Below are 23,713 nucleotides of genomic sequence, written 5' to 3' on the forward strand. Positions count from 1 at the left end.
CCTTCCGTTCCCATTATCCTTCCCGCCTTGCTGGTCGAAGTTCATGCCAGATATGTCGAAGAAGTCCGGGTACGGTATCTTCCGCTTACTGCCTGCTCCGCTGCCCAAATTAAGGTTGATGGTGGCGGTATTCGCAGCAGCGGTATTCGAGCGTCGATTGTGTCTGCTCCCTCGAGTGGGTCGCTGAGTGATTCGTACAGCTGCCGAGTCGGGCGTGGTCGTAGACATGCTTGATGGTGTTCCTGGCGCGGTGGAAGTGGCGTCTAAGTCCATGTGGCTTTCTCTGTCGTGGTTCGTCGGGTATGCGTGAGATGACCGAAAAGTGAAGGCGTCGGAAGTAGGTACTGCTGCGGGTTGATATCGAGGTGGCTCCGAGGCTGCCTGCCGCCGTGCTGTCGAGCGGTCGTCCTCTTGCACCTCGCTGCTCTGCGTCGGCATAGGTGGAGCCTTCCTTCCCGCCTCCGGTGAACTGCTCCTTGACCCTGCCCGAGTACCACCATCTTTCCGCTCCTCCTCGGCCTCGTCGTCGCTTCCTCCATGCCTTAATCCTCCATCGTCGGTCAAGTTATGAGTCGCCCACTGCCGCACCCTCCAACCCTCCCCATCCATCAAGCCCAGATTCTCGGCATCCATGAACGCCAATAGATCCTCCACCGCATCTTGATAACCCGCCGCCCTCGCCTTGTCCTGCTGAGACGCCGCAGTCTTGTACAGGTTAGTCACAGATAACGCAGCCGCCTTGAAGTCGGACAGTAGCTCGGGTTGGTCCAGTCGGCGCCGGGTGCGAGGAAGCGAAGTCGAAAGGTTGTGTATCGAGTCCATGTTGTTCCCCTGCAAGCGAAATGCGTGGTGTGATGGCTTTGTCACGAGGTCGCAGGTTGTGTGCAGAGGTGAGGATGCAGGAAATGCGGGCTTCTTTGTTGACGTCGGCCCTTTGATATCCGAGCGAGTGCCAAGAGAACTGAAGTGGGATGTTATGATGGTGATTCGAAGGTGACTTGTGATGGCAATTGCGACCGACTCAGCCACACGAAACTCGCAGTCACGAGGAAACGGTTTATCAGGAACACAACGACACGTCAATGTAATCCGCGAACAGTCTGTAGACGCTTCAGAGCACCACCTTTCCACCACCTCCACCATGGCATCAGTCAGCTCCCTCGACCAGGACATGCGCAACTTGCGCCTCTCGCGCTACACTCCTCAAGCCGCGAACCAGGTCCGTACCTGGATCGAGACCACACTCGGCTCTTCTCTCCCACCCGGCGACCTGCTGGAAGTGCTGAAGGACGGCGTGGCCCTCTGTAAACTGGCGAATCTGCTTCTACGACCGTCCCATGGCGGGATCAAATTCAAAGCCTCGTCGATGCCTTTCATCCAGATGGAGAACATCAGCCACTTCCTGAAAGCGTGCGAGATGCCGCCGCTGAACATGCCGGCGCACGATCGCTTCTTGACTGTCGATCTGTACGAGAGCAAGGACCCGGCGCAAGTGCTGCAATGTTTGGGTGCTTTCTCGCGGATGGCGAATAGTCTCAAGCCGGATGTCTTTCAAACGACTATAGGGGGCAAGAAGGCTGGGGCGGGGGGAGCAATGTCACCAACGACTACAGGAGGTGCGAATGGAGCAAGCGGGACGTGGAGGCAAAGTAGCAATGCGAGCACATCCAGCTACGGAGGGAGGACCAGTCCGACGAAAGCGTCCGCTGCAATGCCTGGCACAGGTGCGCGAGCCATGAGTCCTGCACTTACTGGTGGTTCGACCGGGTCGCAGAAGACGGATGGAGGCTCGAAGGGTCCAGTCAGTAGTTGGAGCAGAAAGACCGATGAAGGCAATACGGCACCCGCATGGAACATCCACCAGTATGGCTACATGGGCGGAGCGAGTCAAGGAAATCAAGGTATCAGCTTCGGCGCACGGCGGCAGATTACTAGTCAAGCCCCCAGCGTGCCGAGCTTGGCCGAGAAGGAGAAAGCGCGCAAAGAGAAGGCTGCTGAGGAGGAGAGGCTACGTCAACAGGCCGAAGAGGCCGAGCACAGACGGCGAGTGGAGCGCGAGGCGGAGGAGGAGCAAGCAAGAATCGAGGAGCAGCAAAGATGGGAGGACGAGACCAGGCGAACGCGGGACGAAGAGCGGAGACGGATGGAAGAGCAGAAACGGCAGTGGGAAGAGCAGGAACGGAGGTGGAAAGAAGAGGAGGAGGCGAGGCGGAAGGAGGCTGCGGAATTTTCGCGAAAGCTGCCACCACCGAAGCCTAGAGTGCCGAGCTCTGGAATATTACGAGGGCAGACGCTTTCGCAGTATCAGAAAGAGCAGACCAGCAACGGTAGCGAAGCTGCTGAAACACCAGAGCAGAAGCGTGTGCGGGAGCTTGAGCAGCAACTCGAGGAGGCTCGAGAACGAGAAAGGCAGTATCAAGCCGAGCGTGAGGAACGTGTAAGGCAAGGCTCGGATCGTGGATCAAGACCTACCACGGCTCGAACAGAGACGCCGACAGAGAGCTCCTGGGCGGGTGACGAGCGCGAATATCTTCGGCAGCAATGGCAAAGCAACCAGAACGATTCTGCCGCAAAATCGGCAACAGAATCAGGCGCGCAACAAACGAGACCGCTCCCAACACCTGAGCCACCCACGCGATCATTACCACAACAGTCTCCTCCGCCCGATGAGCAAGACGATGCCCTGCCTCTCCCTCAGCGCCTAAAACCCTCCGAGTCTGCATCCTCCCTACCTCACAACCTACCTCCTTCGACATCCACCTCTTCAATTCCACAAGTCGACCCAGATTCTGCCATAAACTCTTCACCCCTGGGCAGCTCGAACCGGCCCCTCCCAACCCCGGACAAAGAATTCCAACCCTATACGCCCTCGCCTTTGCAACCAAATAAGTCCCGCACAGCCAACTTCCTCTCGAGCAACCCCGCGCCCTCCCCCACACCTCCGCGGGTGTCCTCCACCCTCGAAACCGGCTCAACGGCCCTCGATCAGTCTTCTCTCCGCGATTCCCGCCTTGCCTCCCAGAGTACAACCAAAGCTGGCGGCTGGGCGAGCAAATCCCTCCTTGAGCGCGAAATGGAACGTGAGCGCGAGAGGCAACGAGAGTGGGAAGCGGCTCAGGCTGAGGTCAAAGCGGCACCGAGGGATGAATCGCAGGGTGTGAAGCCGGGCGAGAGCTGGGATGTCAATCAGTACGGGTTTACGGGTGGGGATGGGCAGAACCGCGGGAGTAGTTCGGGTAGTGGGATTGATTTCGGAGGGAGGAGGCAGATTCTGGGGCCGAGAGCGCTGCCGAAGCGATAGGCTAAGGATGGAGAAGTAGTGCTGGAGGCTTGGATGCTATATTTATGTCAGCGTACGCTCTTTATGACAGAGACGAATATCGAGGAACGGTCCTTCGAATCACAATAATTCCGATCGTTTGTCACGTGATTGTCTGGCTAAGCCCGAAATGGAAATGTGCGGATCTCGACTTTGACTTCACTTCATCTCACATGCCTTTCACATGCTCTGTAGCACAATCTGGACAATCTTGGAAGCAACGCAGGAAGCGCCGACAATAAAAAGCGACGGTCCTTTGATTCTGGAACCAAGAAGATAAATGGATGTACGGCGGAACGACCTCGAATGCGATACTGCCGTCTTCAGATCAGGAGCCTCCGATAATGGATGGACTGGCGTAGCATGCCACCGAATACCTTCGTCAGCTCTTCTCCCACACTGTTGGTGTCCGGCGAAAGACTACAAAGCCCTATCGCTGACAGCATGCTCATATTGCGCAGCCGTCTTCCGGTTTCTGTCCCGCGTTTGCCCTCACGCAGACCAAGGTGAGCCAATGGCAGCCCGGTGGCTCAACGATGCGACATCATGAGCGACCTCACTGCCAGCTGGCAGACATGCGACCATTGTGCAAACTTGGGCCTATTCAATGCGGGCTATTTGCGGACGGTCATCGGTCTAAAAATGTCACTTCATGGGTTGCCATTGGGTCTAGCTCATCGTCTGGACCAATACCAGCACGGCTATCAAGCTCATGCGACTTGAAACGCAAGCTCACACTGCCATGTGCAATCTCAAACGTGTGGGGCATTGTAGGTGTTCACACTTCACCATTGTCGTCTGATCTATCTTTGGTTTGCTATTCTACCGGACGGGATGGTGAATAGACGACCTCGTGCACCCATTGTGGCTCGGTTTGACAATAGCACATTCTTTCACAGCGACTGTCAAAACCAGCTCGTTTTCCAGTCTGGTTTCTTCCTTCTTACATCCACTTTCTTCATCTGATCTCGTTCGACACGTCCAACCACAGACCCAACCAACCATCAGCAGCAGCAGCAGCAGCAGCAAGATGTCTTCCGTGTCTGTTCGCCGTGCCTCCTCCGCCGGTATGTATCCCCCACATCCGCCTCCTTCGCTGCGTGACCATGCAACCTGTTCCTCACTTCGAGAAGCATTGCTGACCTCTTCTGTAGCCCCCACCCTCACCACCGCTGCCGCTGGTCCGGCAGCTGTTGGTCGCCCGGCTTCCGGTACGTGCCTCCCATGGTCACATCCCTCCCCTCGTAACCATGTAATCTGTTTCGCTCTTCGAGAAGATGCTGACATCCCGTCTCAGCCCCCCCACCCATCTCCACCAATGGTACGTCTCTCTCATGGCCATATCCCCTCCCTTGTGGCCATGAGCCTTGTTTCGTTCTTCGAGAAGATGTGCTGACCCGGCTGCTACAGACAAGAAGCGCAAGCGAGAGCGCAGCGACCTGTACGCGTCCCTGAGCGCTGTGCGCTCCACACACTACATGAACGGGGCCTGGCTGGCCGACAAGCCAGCGCTTCTCGAAGAGCGCATCGAGCAAGGGGGCACCCGCAACGTGCTCAGCCCCCTCTCCGACGCCGCCTGGGAGAGAATCAAGGCGGCGCCGAAGAGGGGCGGCAAGGGCGGCAAGAAGAAGAAGGCAGCACCAAAGAAGAAGGCTGCGCCCAAGAAGAAGGCTGCGCCGGCTCTCTCCACCATTCTCGAAGAGAGCGAGGAAGTTGCTGCTGCTCCGAGCCGCAAGAGGGCACGAGTTGCTGCCCCAGTCGTCGAGAGCAACTACGGCACCCGCTCGAAGGGTAGCGCTCCGGCCCCTGTTCTCCCAGGCAGCAACACCACCGTCAATCCCACGAGCGCCGCCACAGCAGCACCACCATGCGTCGAGAAGCCGGCCCCCTCCGCCCGCGTCACGCGCGCCAAGAGCAAAGGCAAGGGCCGTGCCACCGCCGCTTCCGCCCCCCCACCTCCCCCAACTCTCCCAGCTCCTCTTCCGGCCCCGCCACAGCCCTTCGTTGCACCCCCACCTCCACAACCAACAACCGCCGTCCAGCCTATGACCATGGCCACCCTCCAAGCCAACCAAGGCACCACCACCACGCGCCCAGCCGACGCCACACTCACCACCCCATGGCAATGCGCCACCCGCTCCTGCCAAAGCGGCCAAACCTGGCACTCGCGCGACGGGCCCGCCAACATCTCCCAAGGCCGCAAGGTCATCAGCAACTTCTTCGGCCGCAACAAGAAAGAAACCAACACCATCCCCGCCGACGTCTGGCACACGCACTGCCGCAAGCACTACCAGCGCGGCACGTATCTCTACAAGAAGGTCGGCGTGAACGCCCAGCTGCAGTACTACATCGACAACGTCAACATGCAGCTCACACGGCTCGAACTCTGGCGCCCGAACGCCACGTTCAAGGTCCAGCTGATCAGAGGCGCTGTCAACCGTCTCCACACCTACCGCGGTCTCCTCCTCCAGGGCAATTCCGTTGACGCCGCCGAAACATCCATGCTCGTCACCCCGAAACCCGGCAAGCACGGCCCCCTCCCTCTCAAACTCGAAGACGCCTTCCCACCCCACCTCATCGACCACTTCGACACGACCTTCGTTCCAACCGCCACCGGCTACACATCCACCTACGCCGATCTCCACCGCATCATGGCATGGGTCCAAGGTCTGGCGCGCAGAGACGAGATCACGACAATGCCGCCGATGGAATTCCTTATCAGCCCCGAAGGCAACAACGAGGCGGGTGTCACAAGGCCCGAAGAGAATTACATGCGTTGGTTGGCGGCTGAAGATGCGGCGGTGCTTGCTACGGCTGCGAATGCTGTTGCTGGGGCGTCTGGGCCGGCTGCGCAAGGGCAGGGTGTCAAAGAAGAAGATGAATATGAAGATGATGATGATGATGATGGGCAGAGCAGTGGGCATGAGAGCGAGTGAGCGACGAAAGAAAGACGAAGGGGTGTGAACATGATGTCTGAAGAGCGATGGGTGATATGAATGTTTGGTCGAGAGAAGAGAAGATGCGGCGTCGTTGTTCATTCATTCATCCGTGCCCATACCCAGACTAATGCACGAAGGGGTAGGGGCACGACACGACATCGACTTCTCTTGGGCTGTGCGCAGGCGCCGGCTTTCTCAACGACAGCGATGGTTCACATGAGGGTATGGGCATTGGTATGGTCACGGTCACGAGACGACACCTGGTCTCTGGGCGTTGCGTGCTTGGTTTTCACTCCTGACGGTGGCTACGATCTCTGCTCTGGTATGCCTGCTTATGCTTATGATACTTACGATACTGATGACTGCGACGATGCGATGCGAAGCGAATCTCACGATTAGGCTATGCTATGCTATGCAGACAATGAATACGATATGACATGGTACAAATGATCCTGCTTCTTCTACAACTCTTTGATTCTTGAATGTTCAAAAAAACGCCTGCTCCACCCAGCTCTTCGGCGCCTTCATAGCTTTCCCGCTCTCAGTCGTGCGTGTACTGCGCAAACTATCTCTACTTTGACTCCAGCTCCTTGGTCTACCCTTCAGCAACGTGCTCCACCATCCCCTCCCTTTCGAAGCAGAGCCGGCAGTACCTTCGTTACTCTGTTGCCGTGCGCGCTTCGAAGGCGACGCCTCCCCCTGCCCCGCCTTTCCCGCCTCATCAGAAGCAGCGGCAGAGGAAGCAGCAGGTAGTCAGCTCCGCCCAATCGCCGGACTGGGCAGATCGTCCACCTCAAGCACCGGCTCCGGCTCAACCATCTGCACACTCTGTTTCCGTCCCAAACCCTTCCCACCACCAGGCGTTTTCGGCGCAGCGGACGCGGCGCTCATCGCTCTCTCGGGAGGAGTCATGAAAGGGAGGCCGGATTCGGGATCGAGTTCTTCGTCTTCGGTCTGCGCGGAGGCGTCGACTTGCTCCGTGTCGGACGACTCGAGAACGCCGTCGAGATTTGTGCGGTTTCGGGCTGGCGCCTTGCCTTTGGCGATGCTGCGCGGGCGGCTGATTTGGGAAGCAGATTCGGCGGCAGTGGAGTAAGCGCCTTGGGTATCTTCGCTGCTGTCCTTTGTCGTCTGGGTTTTGGCGTCGTAGAAGAGGGAGTTCTCTCTCGCTTTCATCTGTCGGACTTCATCCTCGCTTTCGTGCTCCGGGTGGGAGTGGAGGGTGTGCATTCCATCGCTGGCCGCTTGTTTGCTAGCAAACGAGCCGTGAGGATGGTCTTGCGTGCTGGTTGGGCTAGGCAAACCCTGCCATTTGTCGCCGTCCCAGTGGCCGCCTTCGCTGTCTGATAAGGTGTCGCCGCGCTGAGACATGCCTTTGATATCGCTCCAGTATTCGAGCTTCTTGACTTGCTCGTCCGCAGCTTGAACGGCTTTCATCAGGTTCTCAGCTCGGCGCGTTGCTCTGACGTGGTCCTTTTGCGTCGATTCGTTGTCGTGAGAATGAGAGGTGAGACTCTGCTTCCGCTTGCTCGTCTCGTCGTAGCGCTGTAGCAGCTCCGTGAGAAGTTGTCGCCGGGAAGACTGGAAGACGAACAGGCTCATAATCTCCGGCATGCGGTCGGATAGGTAGAACAACTCATCGCCGCCTTCTTTCACGAATTTACGCACCGCGACAAGCTTCTCGCGATCAACAGCCGCGTGCTTCAAAGCTGAAGTCAACGACCCAATATCCGCAATCTCCATCTTCTCCACATCCATGACCTCTTCCTCCTTCTCCCGTAGCATCCTCGCCAACTCCGCTTCCCCCATCTTCGTCAAATCGTCCTGCGGCCCTGCCCTCAACGTCTTCGGATGAATCGTAAAATACTCCGACGTCATCTCATGCCCCTTCTCCCGCGTCCGATGCACCACCGTCTTCCGTCTTCTCAACCGCAACCACCGTCTCCTGCGCACAAAGGAGTGAAACCACGGATGATTCCCGTGCCACGCAAACCCCGCGTTGAACTGAAAACTGTACTCCCACCCTTCCTCATCCACATCCCGACTCATGTCCACATACCAGCTCTTCCACGCCCACTCCCAGCTCGGATCCGGCACCTGCGCGTTGCGGATATCGACAGGCGAAGTGCGAAACTGCGCGTTCTGCCATGGTTTGGGGTCGGATGGTAGTAAAGTGGAGGCGCTGTAGCGCGGCAGGCCGAAGAGAAAGAAGCCGCGCTGGTTCTCGTAGAGAATGTCGATGACTTGATCTTGGGCGTGGATGCCGGCGCCGAGGGTGCGTTTGCGTTTGAGGAGGGTTTTGGCTTTCGCGCGGCCGCGCTCGAGGTAGGATGTCTGTTGCGCGGTGGCCGGTTCGCCGATGGAGGCCGGTTCGCCGATGGAGGCCGCGGCGTCTTCGGGAGGGTCGGGGGCGTCATCGTCGTCTTCGGCGGTGGTGGTAGTGGCGGTGTCTTCCTCGTTGATTTTGTAGCGGCCGCGGTCGTACTTGGCGTATTTCCGTCTGGTCCATTCGCGCTTGAGGGATTGTTGGAGTTGGATGGAGTTGGAGGTCAGACGCTTCGTCAATGGCGAGGGGCCAGGGGTGGAGGGGGCGGTGGGAGGTTCGCTGCCGCTTGTGAGTTCATTGTCTGCTCGTTCTCGCTGTCTTTCCTGGTCGACGAGGGAGATCTGGTTGTTGACGATAGGGACTTGGCGGATGGAGGATGCTCGGGAGGACATGATGCGGGATAGGAGGTGGGAGATGGGTAGGTATGTACGCTACCTATCATGCAAGACGATAGGCGTCACCACCACCTCGTCCTCTGGTCCAGATCGATGTCGAAAGATGTGCGGGATGCTCATGCGGAGGTGGCTCGAGTGCTGTGGATCGTCGCTGGGTTCTGCCATCATACGTTCATACTCCCAATCATATTCAACAAGCTGTACATGTATCCAAGTGTACGCAATGGCTGACTCTTCAGGACTTGCTCATCAGGCAATACTGCGGTCGTCTGTACCTGTAGCCAACCATCGCGCTTGCCTCTCTCAAGGTTCAAGAGGCGCCACACTTTCGTCGCTGCCGCCACTGATGCGGCGTGCACCGTGCATTAAATCTGGGGAAGGAACGACGCACGATGGCATCACAGCGTGGCAGGTGCAAGGCAGGCTGATTGGCTCCACCGAGCTTGCTTTACCTCGCCTCCTCTCCTGCTTGAAAGGCATTGTATACATTGAACCTCGTCTCTCACCTGACACGACCTATCTCACTACTCACTACTCCCCTTAACAACCCTATCAACGAATCCAGTAATCATGTCGAGAAGAGCCATCCAGGTCGGTGGAGGTGCCCTCGCCGCCGGCGTGGGCTACTACTTCTACAAAGCAGGCGGCGACCCTCAAGCCGCGCAGAAGCGGATGGAAGGTAGACATCCCTCCTCCCCTCCCCCAGCTCTGCTCTCGCTGACCACATTTCCAGCCGACGCGACCAAAGCCTCCAACGAAGTGAAGTCCCACCTGCCCGGCAGCCCCAAGGAAGCCAAAAAGGACACCGAAGTAGTCGGCGCCGACGTCTCTGCCAAAGCGAACCAGATGGCCAAGGATGCGCGTAAAGAGGTCGACAAGGTCGACGGCCGCCTCGACCAGTACCGCGCGAACGCCGAGGTACAGATGGATCAGGCGGCGAAGAAGACGGGGAATGAGTTGAATAAGGCGGTGGATAAGTTTGACAAGGGGGTTACTGAGGTGAGTGATGCGTTGTGAGATGGGTGAGGAGTGGTGATGGTGTGCTAATGACGGGTTTAGGGCGCGGACAAGGCGAAGTCGGGCATTTCAAGCTGGTTTGGTGGAAGCAAGTAGGGCGGCCGATCCAAGTGAGGAAGCGCAGCGACAGAACCCAAGGAGGCATGTAGGACTAGGGTATCCTTAGCGAAGAGCTGAATGCAAGGGAGGTGTGACCATTTGTGTCGTTGATACGGAGCGGTATACTCTACACTTCTGTGTTCGCGTGGTACTTAAAGGTGGTATCTCTCTGCTATCTCATTGCACTTTCCTTTCTCACACGCTATCACATGAAAAGACTACTGCAACTCCCGATGGCATATGCCTTCACCTTGGTGTGCTTTACCGGAATTTCTCCACGTCTGGTTTGCTTACCTTCTGTCCTTGACTGGAACCCGACCACTCTGGCCGTTATCCTCTCCTCGGACCTCGCGTCAAGCCGCCTCGAGGCGCGAACGAACATGCACATCATCGCTGCGTTGCCATTGCTGGCCAGGCTCGTGACATCAGAACAGTCGGCCACACTCGTCAACCAGACCAGCAAGGCCCCGTTCACCACCACCTCTTCGACACCGAGCAACCATGCTCGACATCACCACAACTCCTCGTCCACGAACAGTACCAGCTTCTCCTCGTCAATGGCCGCCTCAGCCGCCTCAACAACCAAGCAAAGTCCGTCGACGTCAACAACGTCAAGTGCTACGCCTACACCAGCCATCGCAATCACAGCAACAATAACCGGCCCCAACCTCTACACAACCCCCTCCTCGGCCTCCCTGCCAGCTGCCTCTTCCACAACCGCCTCTACCACAACCTCGCCCACGTCATCAACCGCCAGCGCCATCGCCCCAGCCGCCATCACCACAGCAAGCGACGTCGCCACCATCTCCATCCCCCCACCCACCAACCTCATCCCCTTCTCTTCCCTCCCGTCCACCTCCACTTCCACGTTGCCCTCCGTACAGGACTGCTACACCTCCCCTTCCGCCTGCGCACCCTTCCTTGCCCGCCTGGAAACTTGCATCGAAGCCGGCGGCCAGTGGGACGACCCCTACAATACCGCGCAGAGCGAGGCGTTTCACAGCTGCTTCTGTCAATCTCCGTTCAGCACGGAGGGGACGTTGTATACGAACTGGACCGCTTGCGCTGGCTGTCTTGTGAAGGTTTACGGTGAGGTTGAGGGGAGGATGGTGAATGGAGGGCGTTTGGTGTCGGGGTACTGTTGGGATCGGGAGGAGGAGGAGGAGGAGGAGGAGGAGGAGGAGGAGGAGCCGTTGGCTTTTCTGTTTTTGCGGAGTTTCAACAGTTGGCTCGATGCTGTGGCTTCCGCTGCGGGAGTGGACGAGAGCACGATGCCGCGGCCGGTCGCTGCGCTGCCGGTGGTAGTCTCGAGGATGAGCCCGCGCTGGAGCACGTATGCCTCCACAGAGGTGGAGGCTAAAGCTACGCCCTTCACTCCGACCGAAGACAGCACGAGCGGAGCCACCACAGTAACGAAAACGGCTTCCTGGACCCGGACGCCTACGACGACTACAACGGGCACAGTGACGCGCTTCACTTCGTCCCAGGCTTCGGTTGGTGGGGTGGGAGGCGGGGCGGGAGGTTTTGTGAGTCAGGTTGAGGGTGGGGGGAAGGCGAGTCTGTGTTTTGGACGGGGGCCTTGTGGGGGTGTGGTGACGGGGCGGGGGGAGAGCGTGGAGGTGGTGTCGGTGTTGAGGGCGATGCTGTGGTTGGCGGGTGGATGTTTGTTTACGTACGTGGTGGGGAGGGCGATGGAGTGGTTGGTTGGGTATGGGGAGCTGCGATAGAACGGGGTGGGAGATGGTGGTGAGTTTCTAGATACATGCCTAATTTCGAGTGAACAACGATCGATCTTGCTTTTCCACGTGTTATTCGACACGGATCTAGAACCTCACAAGTCTCGTCCTTGTACACACACATGGGTGCGAAATACCAACAACAACAATCAATCAAGCAAGCTGGGAAGAGATGAAGTTCGCATCGCCGCCAATGCTTCTAGATGGCTGCAAGCGCCACCACCCTCCAACCTCCGCATTCGCGTTTTCGTCCGCTGCGGCCGCCGAAGAAACTGTTTCACTTGGCCCAGACCAGACGCCCAGATGAACCTCTTGCCGTGTCGCATCCACTTCAGAAAGAAGAGTGATCCTTTTCGTGCGACGGTACCTGCATGCAATGACAGCTGCTAACCATGTCGGCGGCGATAGCGAACGGCGAGAACGGTGATCATGAAGAGGGGGCGCCGGCGAGTAAGAGGAGGAGGATTGCTCTTGCTTGTAGGTACTTGCTATGAATCTTGGTCGATTATGAGGTACTGATGTGTGTGGGTGACAGGCAATGCCTGTCGGATCCGGAAGAGCAGATGTGAGTTATGTGGTTACGTGGACGAAGGCAAACTCACGACTGACTGATTCGGCACGAAGGCAACGGTGTCCGGCCGAAGTGCTCACTGTGCGCGAACTTGGGCTTTGATTGCCAGTATGAGCCTACGGACTCATCGACGAATGTGATCGTTAAGAAGGGTATGCTCGACCAAAGCATCGTCTGATCAGTCCTGACCTCCACCAACAGAGTACGTCTCCGACGTCGACACACGCCTCAAAGTCGTAGAGGACCTCCTCAGACGACACGATGACCTCCTCCGAGGCCATCTCTCCCAATGTCTACCGGACGGCGGTTCACAAGCCGAACCATCACCGGACAAATCCGCACTACCACCAAGGCCCACCATGACCACCCGCGACAGCATCCAAATCGACGCCACCGAGCTAGAGCAGGACCAAGTCCAAGAAGAAGCTCTGACCGATGGCATGGCTCTCTCGTTCGTCGACGAGATGAACACGGCTTTCTTCGGCCCTTCGTCTAACATCGCGTTCACGCGCCATATTCTGCGGGCGATGGCGAGGAGTATCAACCAGCCTAAGCCGCCGCCTACGCATCGCTCGAGTATGAGTGGAGGGATTCTGGACTATTCGAGGGCTCCGTCGCCCACGAGTCCGGGTGAAGCGGCGGCGTCGAAGCAGAAGATCAATGTTTATGAGCTGCCGCCGGTCGCTGAGATGTGAGTACTCACTTCATATCTGGACCCAAACCCCTTCCCACGGTGACATCCGCCGTACTGATATATCGACAGGGAAGAGCACATCGAAATCTACTTCCTCAACACCGGCATCCTCTTCCCCTTCATCCACCAGCCCTCCTTCATGCGCACCTACCACGAGTTCAAAGCGTCCTCCTTCACGCGCATCCGACAAGCCTGGCTCGGTCTGCTCAACATCGTTATGGCGATGGGCTGCGCGCTGGGGCCGAGCGAGGATGGTAGTGTGAGAGGGCCGAGGGCTTTTAGCTTTTACGAGCGAGCGGTGGCGTTGGCGGCGAAGCCGAGTGTGAGGGGCCCGAATTTGGATGTGGTGCAGTATTTGTTGTTGGCTAGTCAGTATTTGCAGGGGACGCAGAAGAGTAGTGAGTTTTGTTCTGGTGCTGGAGGAGTACAGAGCGGAAGCTGATTTGTCTCTGCTTGTAGGTCAGACCTGGACATTACATGGATTGGCGGTAAAAGGCGCCTTCGCTTTGGGCTTGCACTCGCATCAAGCCTCTCAGCAATTCTCAGCGCTCGAGAACGAGATCAGGAAGCGGACGTGGTTCGGTTGTGTGCTGCTTGACAGAGTGCTGAGTATGACCTTCGGACGTCCGCCGTGTACGCTGCAACAAATCAACTTCCTACTTGTAGCACTGCTGACAGGTCACGATCTCTAGCCATCCCAGAAGACTTCATCAAATCCCCTCCAGCCGCCCCTTGGCCCGACCTCTCCCCCTCCTTCCCCATGTACGACCTCCAACAACCCAGCATCAACTTCTTCAACGCCTCGTTAAGCCTACACCGCCTAATCGGCAAAGCCATCAGCCAACTCTACGACCAAAATCTCGGCTATGACGACCTGCTCTCCGAACCAGAGTCCATCCCTCGCATTATTGGGATGGACCAGGAAATGGACAACTGGCGCTCCGCTCTCACCTCAGAACTAGCCGTCGTGTGGTCGCACGACCTACCTGCCTCTGGCTCCTACCACGATCGCACGCTCGGTCGTTTTAGGGTTATGCTGACGTTACGATTCCACAACTTGTCTATCCTGGTCCACAGGCCTCTGCTCTGCAAAGCGCTCGACCAGCTCTCCAAATCTACAGGCGACGCCGTGATAAGCATGGTCTCCGAAATGACCAACCGCTCCATCTCCATCTGTCTCCGCAGCGCCGAAGAAACCATCGACATCGTGCACGGCGTCGTCATCGATCCCGACCGCAGCTGGCCGATGCTTGGAGCGTGGTGGTTCAGTACGTCTCCCACCTCCCCCATCCAAAACCCCTGCCAATGCTAATCAGCTGAAAACAGCTGTCTACTACCTCTTCAACGCCGCCCTAGTCGTCTTCTCCAACGCCCTCATCCAACGCGCCCTCCCTTCTCGTCAAGACGCCTCGCCGGCCCAGAACCTGGACCACCTCAACCGCGCTATCGCGGCTTTTCGCCTGCTGGACCGCAACAATCGCGTCGTGGAGCGGTGTACGGAGTACATCGAGTACCTGGCGCTCGTCATGGAAAGGCAACTTGCTGTTAAGCCTTGGCTTCAGCAGCAACAGCAACAGCAGCAAAGTGCTGCTGGGGAGGTGGGTCAGGCTGTTGATGCGCTGGGTGGGGATGTGTACGCTGGACTACCGGACTTGAATGACTTTTTGAAGGATGAGATGGAGCTGGCGCAGTTTTTCGCGAGTGGGATCTTTGATGTGCAGAATTCTTATGATGGTTTGGTTGGGGGGTTTCAATAACACATGACACGTGATATCATTAAGTACTACATATCCACTTCAACCCTGTCCCTAGGGCCTACTTTATCTTTCATCCGAGCTCCGCGCGACGTGCTTAGCAAGCTATATAAGCAGTGCAAAATCACAGATCTGACACGAGAGATCCCAAGTGGTGCAGTGGTAGCATTGTACGTCCCCCCATCCGGGCCATCCGCTTATGGCTTGCACGTGATCACGAAGCTGACAAGCAAAGCAGTCCGCTCGTCTTGCTAAGGCCGGCACGCGGGAGACCGAGATTCGAATTCTCGCCTGGGAGATGTCTTTTTCTTTTTGCATCGCCGTACTCTGTCTGGCATTTTGCTTTGCGTCTTCACCAGGAACTCAATGGTGCAGCAGCTGCGCGGTCAACCAACGCTGTCTGTCTACCACGAGAATCAGGTTACTGGTTGAGACCGAGATCCAGACTCGTAATCGGATCCAGCATCGACGGCTCCAAACCAGCTGGCGGTCCACCCACGAGCGACTCTGCTGCAAGTCGTAGCGCGTCGGCTGTCGTGATGGAAGGGCCGTATGCGGAGCCCATGGCTTTGCAGATCGAGGCTTTGATTTTTCTCGACGGGACGCCTCGCACCGTGTCGTAGTCCTCCAGTAATCCCCAGACGCAGACGATGGTGTGGGTGATGATGTTTTTTCGACTGACGGACCACTGGCCGACGCAGCCGCAGCAATCCCAGGACATCATGACGTTTGAGAAAGTCGTTTCGGCTGTCTTGCGCAGCGCGTCTGTTTCAGCGTCGAAGGTGGCAAGGCCCATCCGGATGAGTCGTAAGCAGATTCGCAGGACTGCGATGCGGGCGCCCCAGTAGAGCATGGCGGTGGCGAACTCGGAGAACTGCTCGAAGCGGAAGATGCAGGGCATGCTGAATCTGTCTACGCCCTTTTCTATGCGCACGCGGTGGAGTATGGCGCTTTCGCCGGAGTCGTCTTTGCAGGCGAGGAGTTCGGTTGCGAGGGTGACTACTTCGGCAACTTGGTCGTCTGATGAAGAAGGATTCTGCCGCAGTGCTCGCATGGCTGCGACGAGTCGCGGAAGACGGATGAGGAGTCTGTTGGAGAGCTTTGCTAACTGCTTGATAGGAGCTGGCAGTTTGTAGTGGGTAGGCGGCTCCAAGTCGAGTAGCTCAGGGTGGTCAAATGCGGAGGGGTCGCCGCGCACACATGGGCCTTTGAAAGAGGCAATCCAGACCTCATACACCATCGTCCGTAGCATCTCCGACTGCTCTCGGCTGGTGGTCCCTGAGGCCTGCGATCTGAGGAGTGTGGCGAGGCCTTTGCCGTGCATTTCTGCCTGCCGCGTCGGGAGGCCTGTCCTCGAGCTCAAGAGCAAATCGTGGAAAACCAGCAGTTCGACTGCGACCAGCGCACGCTCCGAACTGCTCCATTCTGGCAAGTGCAGGGAGGTCCTGAGCGCAGCGACGGCTTGATTGTACTGGTTGCTGCACACGCTCAACTCCCGCCGCCCTCGCTGGTCGAAGAACAAGAACATGAGAGCCGAAGCCGCCAGCTCCACTGTACGGTCCTTGCCAATCCGTGCCGGGACGAAGGCGATACTTGTATCTTTGAGGTGGGAAGTTTCGATCATCCGGACGCATCGTCGGACGACGTACGACTCGCCGAACCTGGTCTCGGTCGCATATTTGCTGTACTGTGGCCATGCGTAGAGCGCTGCGAGTCGTCTGACTCTGTCATCCTCGGAGGTGGCCTGGCGATGTTGGGCGCAATGAAGACAGTTTCGCCGTCGGCAGCGATGTCTGTATCGCCACGGTTGTGGTTTATAGTCATCCTTAGGGCGTTCGGCGGCGAACACCGTGGTCATTGATTCTGGTGGTAGCATTGAAGAAGGTGTGCGGCATGTACCCGTCGTCCGATAGGGCTGCTCATGGCGGTCGTTGACGACACATATGGCGTCTTCCTGACAGCTCGTCACCGCCGCCCTGCCTTAGCGGATGGAGCTGAAGTTTTGGTGCTGCGTGAGTCGTTGTAGTGCAGTTTCTAAGCATTCGCTTGCTCCCGCTTGACGTAGGATGATTACGCTAGCAAGATCTGAACTGTCGTTGATGACCAGGGAGCCATGTTCAGAGAAAACCGGACACACCGATTGTTTGTAGACCTGGTGGCCCAGAGAGTTGTCGTTGTTTGAGGGTTTTCGCGGCTGCGCGAAAAGGGCGGAGATAAGGTTGGCCTGCATTTTTAGCACGAGCCGCCTGGCCAGATGAGGAAGGTGTAACGTCAGGCTAACGGCTTCCTGGGTTTGCACTTTTCCACTTTCTGTTTCGGAGACTTGTTGGTCGCCAACGACTCGAGTCGAGACAACAGCTGACGCTGCACAACAGACATTTGGGGACATATCTTACTAATGGAGCTGACCCAACCCGCCAGCATCTGTCTGGGGGGGCTTCAGGGGGCCCAGGACACACCGCCATCCCGTCGTCCACCCAGGAGAGTCTTACTCACAGCGTCATGTCGGCCTGGTTTGCTTGCCCTGCGACCGATTCATTCTGCATATGACATATTTGCTTTTGCCATTCATGGGGATGTGTCCTCAGCGGCATCGAGGATCCTCCCACTCTGGGGCTGTGATGTCCCCATCTCACCGAACCCGCATAGTAGCCCTGAGTGGGAGTGGACAGCCCGTCAGGATCTTCGCATGGCCAGCAGATGTTCAGTCGAAATGCCAATGTCAGAAGCAGCATGGAAGAATTGTCTCTATCCAGGTCAAGCGGAGCTTCAGTCTCCACGCCATGCTCATGCGACCTAGCTCCTAGCTTCTGAGCAGCAGTTGCACCTATCCAACGACTAGATGGAAGCAGGAGCAGTTCGCAAAGGACCTCAAGTCGCTGCGTTGGTGTACGCATGGTCTGGCCCATCAGCGGCGTCAAGTTGCGTCTGCCTGCAAACAGTAAGCATGATGCGCACGTAAGTACCAGGTGATTAACCTGGGCTGTTTCAACCAGCAGACATTCTGCGTTGTTGCGTTTCTGGCGTACCTCTCAATGCTTCTGTTTCCTGAATTTCTTACTTCCTCATAGTTGGTAGTTGTCATCTGCATGCTGGTAGCAATGCAGTAAGTGAGGACAAGGTTGTCCACAGCCGACTTCTCAACACTCCTGCAATACCTACCTACATTTTGTACTGGCGGATTGTATGTACGGCTGGACTACTCATTTTCCGAGAGCACTGTCAGCTTCGCCTCCAGACATCGGTGGATCGATTACTTGGACTATGGTCTGCTTCGAAAAGGTAGAGCTCGGTGCGTTGCTAGTAGTCGGGAGCGAGTGACAGCAGCCATCTTCTTTTGGAGCAGCACCACATTTCGCTGACATGCCTGTTGGCAACGAGCACCTGCCTAATCTAGAAGAACGCCTTGCGAGCGGCAGCCGGCAAGCAGGCTCCCAGATTGCCGTTCCTCAGCCGTCTATCGCCAAAACTTACTGCTACAACACTGCATGTTTCATGGCATCCTCCGCGCAACGAATGAGCGAATGAACGGCGACGGGCGTAGAACTACCAACATTCTTGCTGTCCAAATCGGCACCGATTCGTGGAACAGTACTCCAAAACCGCAGCAATGCTCCAGAGTCACAGCATTGCATTACTAATTCGAGGTTGAGGATCATCGCATGGCCGTTTGGACCCTGCCACCACCACGTGCAGTGACCGCTCTATTAATAGTCGAGTGCAACGGTCAACGTGGCTGTAAGAACGTCGGAAGGACATGGAGCAACACCACACCGTCTGGTAGACACTGGAAGTCTGCGATTCAATGCAGAATCGTACGGAGAGAAGCGGTGACAATTGGATCACGTTGAACGCTCGAACCGCCTGAGGTCGACCGGTGAAGCTGCAATCTCCCCTGCATTACGTCTGTAACTCTGCGCCGAACCTCCGGACGCCACGGCTGCATGATCTACGGCTGCTAATCTACACGCCGCCATTGTAGTCAGTTAGGGCAGAACAATCGAAGAATCGACGAACACAAATCACCTCCAGTGGGAGAGATCAAGTCCAACGCGGTATACGACGGGTAGAACGCGCAAGAGCGGCAAAAGCTGCTTCTCATACCTCTGAGCGAAAAGCGCTTGCGCCAGCCAATCTGTACCCCGGCCTTCACATGCATACCAACCTGTACGACTTCACGACCATACGGCTGATCTTGCTCCGCCTGGGTGGGAGGGGTGTCGATCGGGGGCATGCGGTGGTGCCTGAGCTTGCGCGGTCGAACCGCCGGAGGATCATTTACACATGCAGCACCAGCGACCATCAGCCTCAGCTCTAATTTCTGCCGATCGCAAACTGTGTCGCCGGCCTGTCCACTCGCCGCTCTTCGCTATCCATCGTCGGTCAGACAGCTGTGCGGTTCCAGCCTTTGCTTCCTCCCGTCGAGTCTGCCCTATGTCCACTCCACCAGCCAACGATTGCTCGCTGCTGCTGCGGGTGCTGCGCTTCCGCCTGGCCTCAGCTGTTGGTTTCTAACTATACTCGCATCCCCCCTCTTGTCTTTCTTAACGGCGTCTACTTTCTTTATGTCCATGCCGTGGCTGTCCCGGCACTCAAGCCTTTGCCCAAGCCCGGGCTGTTGTCGTCCTTGGTCCCATTCTCCTACGAGGGTTTCCTCTACGTTATTGGCTACCTTGCGAGGCGGAGGGAAATGCTGCGGTCGAGGTCCGTTGGGTGCTCCTGAATTCATAACTATAGCTATACGTGGACCACTCCGCCATGCAGTCCCACACTCCTGGTCATCAACAACAACATCTATCTAGCGACGACTCTGCACCTCGCAGCAGCAAACGACGGCGCACTTCCAACCGCGCTGAGCTCGTCGAACAACTGCCGACTTCTTCTAATGCGTTGTCTACCGGACACTCGGGCGTTATGACAAGCAGCCCCCAACCGGGATCCTCCCGCGACATGTCGCCGCCTGGAGACACCGGTTCGGTCAAGTATACGAGGACGGGGCGTGTGAGCAAGGCAACGAAAGGCCAGAGGGTTCATCAGTGCGATGAATGTGGAAAGGTACTTCTCAGAGATGTGTTGCCTTCATGGCTCGCTTTCGCGCACGAGGCTGGGTGGTGTTGCATGTCGAGTGTCGAGACAACTCTCTACGTTTCACTGTTAGAGATTGGATCGATACGAACAGACCGGCACTCACATCAACATCAAACGGCATGAAGTGCATTTGACTGATCGTCTGACTAACATTATGCTAGGTCTATACTCGAGCTGAACATCTCAGGTAATCCAACACACCGAAAGACTGCTAGCGACCACAGTACATCAAACTAACTCCAACAGACGGCATCAGCAGAACCACAAACCGGGTGCGTTTCCTTGCGACGTACCTGGTTGCAGCAGATCATTCTACCGCGAAGACCTTCTGATCCGCCACAAAGCACGACAGTAAGGTCGTCTGTTGGAGGACTATGTTGCGACTAATATGCTGATTCTTGTACAGCGATGATCCTCTCGACCCTCCCAGTCGCCAGGGCTCGCCGGACAGTCAGCCTTCCTCAACACCTGCTGGTCGAGCTACCAGCCAAAGCCTACCGCAACGGCCGGCGGTGAGGTCGAACGCTACATCCTACGATGCGCATGCCAATGCGACCAGTGCACCACCCGAGGGGTCTCAAGAAGGACAACAGAGTGGCAGCTTCAGGTAATCACATCCATCTTTTCCTGCACTAGGCTTAATGAGAAGGGTTGGTTGCGGCTCTGTGTTGGTACCAACGCTACCACATACGTCAATACTGCGCTTTCGTGCTGTCAACACAACATTCCATTCTTTGTGCCACTCATGTCAGACATATCACTCATCAACTCGTGCTGACTCAATCGCTAGCTCCAAAATTGGGTATCCGACTTTCCACGACCAAGGCCAACCGGCCGGCGCAGTGCCCGTCGACATGCAAGGCGCATGGTCAGCGTTCTCGTTCGGACCACAATGGGATCCATCACCACCATATTCACCGGCCGGCTACGATTCACCCACCAACCCAAATAACGGCTTATACTGCGCCGGCCTACCTTACTTTCAGCCGCACGCCGAGCTGGCACGGCACGACTCTCACGCATCCTTCTTCGCGACTTACCCACCACCGCATACGTCACGCTCGCCAGTCTCTGCAGGCTCATCAACTATACATCTACCTCAATGGGGCCGAAACGCGCCCTACGCGCAAGTGAATACCTCTTCTGGATCAAAGGTTTCTTTCGGAGAGAACGCGGGATTGTATAATAGCCATCTGGCAGTGCAGGAGGCTTTTCCCGGAACGTACAGCGCTGCGCTTTGGACCCCGGATCAGCGAGATTTCATGGAGCAGGATGATTTGTTCAAGGGCATGGATGTGTCGCAGAGCTCATCGCTGGACCTGAGCTTTGATGAGCCGGCGTTGTCGAACGAAGGGAAATATTTGCAAGCATATTGGAACTGGGTGCATCCCTTGTATGCAGTGATACATCGGCCATCATTTCATGTTCAACACGCGCCGCCTTTGCTGAAGGCTGCAATCCTGGCTTTGGGTGCACAAGCGTGCAATGATGTCAAGGACAAGAATGCTGCGAGGTTCATTCATGAGCGGTGCATTAAGGTGTTGCAGAAGGTATGAAAACTGTCTTGCTTGGACTTGAGGGCACACACTGATCCAGACTGCAGCGGAAACTCAACGAATGGCACTCGCTCCGAACAGTGGACTTGCAAGCGGTGTGTCTGATTGAGATCTACACGATATTCAAGTCTCGACGCCCACCCTTAGAGTTTTCCAGTGCATTTCATGATGCCTACAACCATGTAAGCCCTTCTGGCGTGCACGGGTGACAATACGGGCGTTACTGACTTCGCACAGCTTGCCAACGACCCTTCTGTCGTGGACGACCACACTATGCACGATTCTTTTATGGCATCACTCGGAGCTGGCGGCTACATAGACGACTTTTCAAGAGCTACGATCTTGGACATCCACATAAGGAAGCGTCTTCTCGCGCTCTGCGTTATGCTTGACGTACATCATGCAACACTCTTTGGTCGAAAAAAGACCAACTGCTACACTGGCGGCGGAATATACCTCCCATTTCCGGTAGAACAGAGCATATGGGATACGCCGGTGGACCACAACTTCTGCAGTATACCACACAGACAAGTCTGGGAGGCAGTGAGGGACAGCGACCTAAACACAACCAATCCTCCAAGCTACGACATCTTCCAATCGACAGTCTTGATGACCGCGTTAAGCGATTCCGACAAAGGCACAAATCTTCCATCCCTCCAATGCCAGGACCCGGAAGCAGACCCCTGCGCCTCCATCTTCGCCACAATAGAGCAATCACCTCGATCGAAACTAGCCTACCACACCCTCAAACTCTGCACGCTCACCCCAATACGAGACCTCTTCGCCGTAGCCGGCGAGTCCTGGATCATCGGCGAAAAAATCCCTACCTCGAAAGAATACTCCTCCGCCCAACGCCGCTGCTACGAATGGGTTAGCTCCTCCACTCCCGACGCTGCAGTCCACAAAGCCATCCGTCACGCCCGAAAGGCTCTAGATATCTGCCACCGAACCCCACGAACCGGGCTCCTCTTCCAGGAATGGGCTATCTACGTCTCCGCTATCCTGCTCTGGGCACGCGCGTACACGACTTCCAGCTCTGCGCCCCGAATGCCACGGCTGTCCGTACCGCAGCCCACAGAGCCTAGGCTGGGGCTGGGGGAGTTGGAGAGAGGGGTGGAGAAGATCTTTCTGGACGGAGGAGGGGAGGGGCTGGGGTTGACGAGCGAGCAGGCGAAGTTGGTGTTGGTGTGGACGAGGGGAAGAATTGAGAGGGTGGATGTACCCGGGTGCTGTGGGCAGACGAATGGGGCGTTGGATGTGCTTGGGAAGTTGATTAGGAGGGGTGGGGAGGAGGGGTGGTTTGGCGGGTGATTTGTTAGACATCTACCGTTTCACGGCAGAGCGTTCTAGTGGTGCCGGTCGAGTAGATGGATCCTAGCCGATACTCCGTCAAAGAAGCCAGAATATTGTATATTCACGATGGCTTGGGTTCATTTAGCTGTCAGACGTACCTCCTTGAGACAGCAAAGCACGATGAAGCCAAATTCTCAGTCACCGCGCAAACCCCCTCAACTTCACCCCAATCATGCCTATCGCTATTGCACCAGTGGTCTGTATTCTCCTCCACATCACTATCCCGGCTTTGCTGGCCATCAGGGACAGTCAGCTTCACGGCGAAGACAAGAAAAGTGTCTCTGACCGGCCAATACCCGCCTGGCTCATCAAATCCATCGGTATCTTAACATGCAGTCTGACTTTGGCCTTGCCATACCGCTTCCCATATATCAAAGGATTGAGTCAATGCGGTCTCCGAGTGGTCTGCTTCTTCTACGGCTGTAAGACACTGGATCTCGCGCTGTGTAAATCGGATGCGCCGCCTCGCCTTGTCAAGCCCCGGCCAGACCACAATGAGAGAAAACTCTCTGCAACGGTCCAGCACCGGTCGACGTACGTCTGGCTTCTACTCTCTGAGATGCGCTACTACAGTTTCGACATCGCGGTCCAACAGAAAGATCGTCCGCCGCCATCACAGCAGACCCGTCCGATAGCCACCCCTTTGGCCGCAGTCCTGCTCCTGTGGATGGTCGACTATCTGTACCCTCTCGCAGAACTAAAATGCCTCTGCCTACTTCTCCTACTCCAGGTGAGCTTCGAAGCTCTCCATGCTGTTCTCCATCCAAGATGCCACCGACCGCTGTTCTATCGGCCTTTCTCCGCGGCTTCAGTGGGAGCCTTCTGGAGCACGCACTGGCATGCTTGCGCCTCCCCTTTCCTCTACA

At 56.7% G+C, this 23,713-nt stretch overlaps 9 protein-coding genes across 9 annotated transcripts; 8 read left to right on the forward strand and 1 right to left on the reverse strand.

Annotated features, from left to right (window-relative positions):
* Positions 1-1,141: 1,141 nt before the first annotated feature.
* Positions 1,142-3,301, forward strand: SCP1 (calponin; the record flags this gene model as incomplete). The annotated part of the gene is made up of 1 exon (XM_064806800.1): positions 1,142-3,301. The coding sequence occupies one exon, from the start codon at positions 1,142-1,144 to the stop codon at positions 3,299-3,301; it is 2,160 nt and encodes a 719-aa protein (XP_064655105.1).
* A 1,048-nt stretch (positions 3,302-4,349) lies between these two features.
* LTR77_009574 (uncharacterized protein) lies at positions 4,350-6,255 on the forward strand (the record flags this gene model as incomplete). Its single annotated transcript, XM_064806801.1, has 4 exons — positions 4,350-4,386; positions 4,474-4,530; positions 4,617-4,640; positions 4,730-6,255. The coding sequence occupies 4 exons, from the start codon at positions 4,350-4,352 to the stop codon at positions 6,253-6,255; spliced, it is 1,644 nt and encodes a 547-aa protein (XP_064655106.1).
* Positions 6,256-7,011: 756 nt separating this feature from the next.
* On the reverse strand, positions 7,012-8,976 carry LTR77_009575 (uncharacterized protein; the record flags this gene model as incomplete). Its single annotated transcript, XM_064806802.1, has 2 exons — positions 7,012-8,203; positions 8,318-8,976. 2 exons carry the CDS (start codon positions 8,974-8,976, stop codon positions 7,012-7,014), a joined length of 1,851 nt encoding a protein of 616 aa, XP_064655107.1.
* Positions 8,977-9,549: 573 nt separating this feature from the next.
* LTR77_009576 (uncharacterized protein) lies at positions 9,550-10,092 on the forward strand (the record flags this gene model as incomplete). Its single annotated transcript, XM_064806803.1, has 3 exons — positions 9,550-9,658; positions 9,713-9,978; positions 10,039-10,092. The coding sequence occupies 3 exons, from the start codon at positions 9,550-9,552 to the stop codon at positions 10,090-10,092; spliced, it is 429 nt and encodes a 142-aa protein (XP_064655108.1).
* Positions 10,093-10,475: 383 nt separating this feature from the next.
* Positions 10,476-11,822, forward strand: LTR77_009577 (uncharacterized protein; the record flags this gene model as incomplete). Its single annotated transcript, XM_064806804.1, has 1 exon — positions 10,476-11,822. One exon carries the CDS (start codon positions 10,476-10,478, stop codon positions 11,820-11,822), a length of 1,347 nt encoding a protein of 448 aa, XP_064655109.1.
* Positions 11,823-12,223: 401 nt separating this feature from the next.
* On the forward strand, positions 12,224-12,443 carry LTR77_009578 (uncharacterized protein; the record flags this gene model as incomplete). Its single annotated transcript, XM_064806805.1, has 2 exons — positions 12,224-12,308; positions 12,367-12,443. 2 exons carry the CDS (start codon positions 12,224-12,226, stop codon positions 12,441-12,443), a joined length of 162 nt encoding a protein of 53 aa, XP_064655110.1.
* A 318-nt stretch (positions 12,444-12,761) lies between these two features.
* LTR77_009579 (uncharacterized protein) lies at positions 12,762-13,538 on the forward strand (the record flags this gene model as incomplete). Its single annotated transcript, XM_064806806.1, has 2 exons — positions 12,762-13,093; positions 13,166-13,538. The coding sequence occupies 2 exons, from the start codon at positions 12,762-12,764 to the stop codon at positions 13,536-13,538; spliced, it is 705 nt and encodes a 234-aa protein (XP_064655111.1).
* A 318-nt stretch (positions 13,539-13,856) lies between these two features.
* Positions 13,857-14,853, forward strand: LTR77_009580 (uncharacterized protein; the record flags this gene model as incomplete). The annotated part of the gene is made up of 2 exons (XM_064806807.1): positions 13,857-14,364; positions 14,423-14,853. The coding sequence occupies 2 exons, from the start codon at positions 13,857-13,859 to the stop codon at positions 14,851-14,853; spliced, it is 939 nt and encodes a 312-aa protein (XP_064655112.1).
* Positions 14,854-19,800: 4,947 nt separating this feature from the next.
* LTR77_009582 (uncharacterized protein) lies at positions 19,801-22,805 on the forward strand (the record flags this gene model as incomplete). The annotated part of the gene is made up of 7 exons (XM_064806808.1): positions 19,801-19,851; positions 20,100-20,125; positions 20,185-20,289; positions 20,345-20,545; positions 20,729-21,488; positions 21,542-21,676; positions 21,732-22,805. 7 exons carry the CDS (start codon positions 19,801-19,803, stop codon positions 22,803-22,805), a joined length of 2,352 nt encoding a protein of 783 aa, XP_064655113.1.
* Positions 22,806-23,713: the final 908 nt, after the last annotated feature.

Source organism: Saxophila tyrrhenica, assembly GCF_035928015.1.
Source record: "Saxophila tyrrhenica strain CCFEE 5935 chromosome Unknown scaffold_18, whole genome shotgun sequence".
In the NCBI taxonomy this organism is placed as follows: domain Eukaryota; kingdom Fungi; phylum Ascomycota; class Dothideomycetes; order Mycosphaerellales; family Extremaceae; genus Saxophila; species Saxophila tyrrhenica.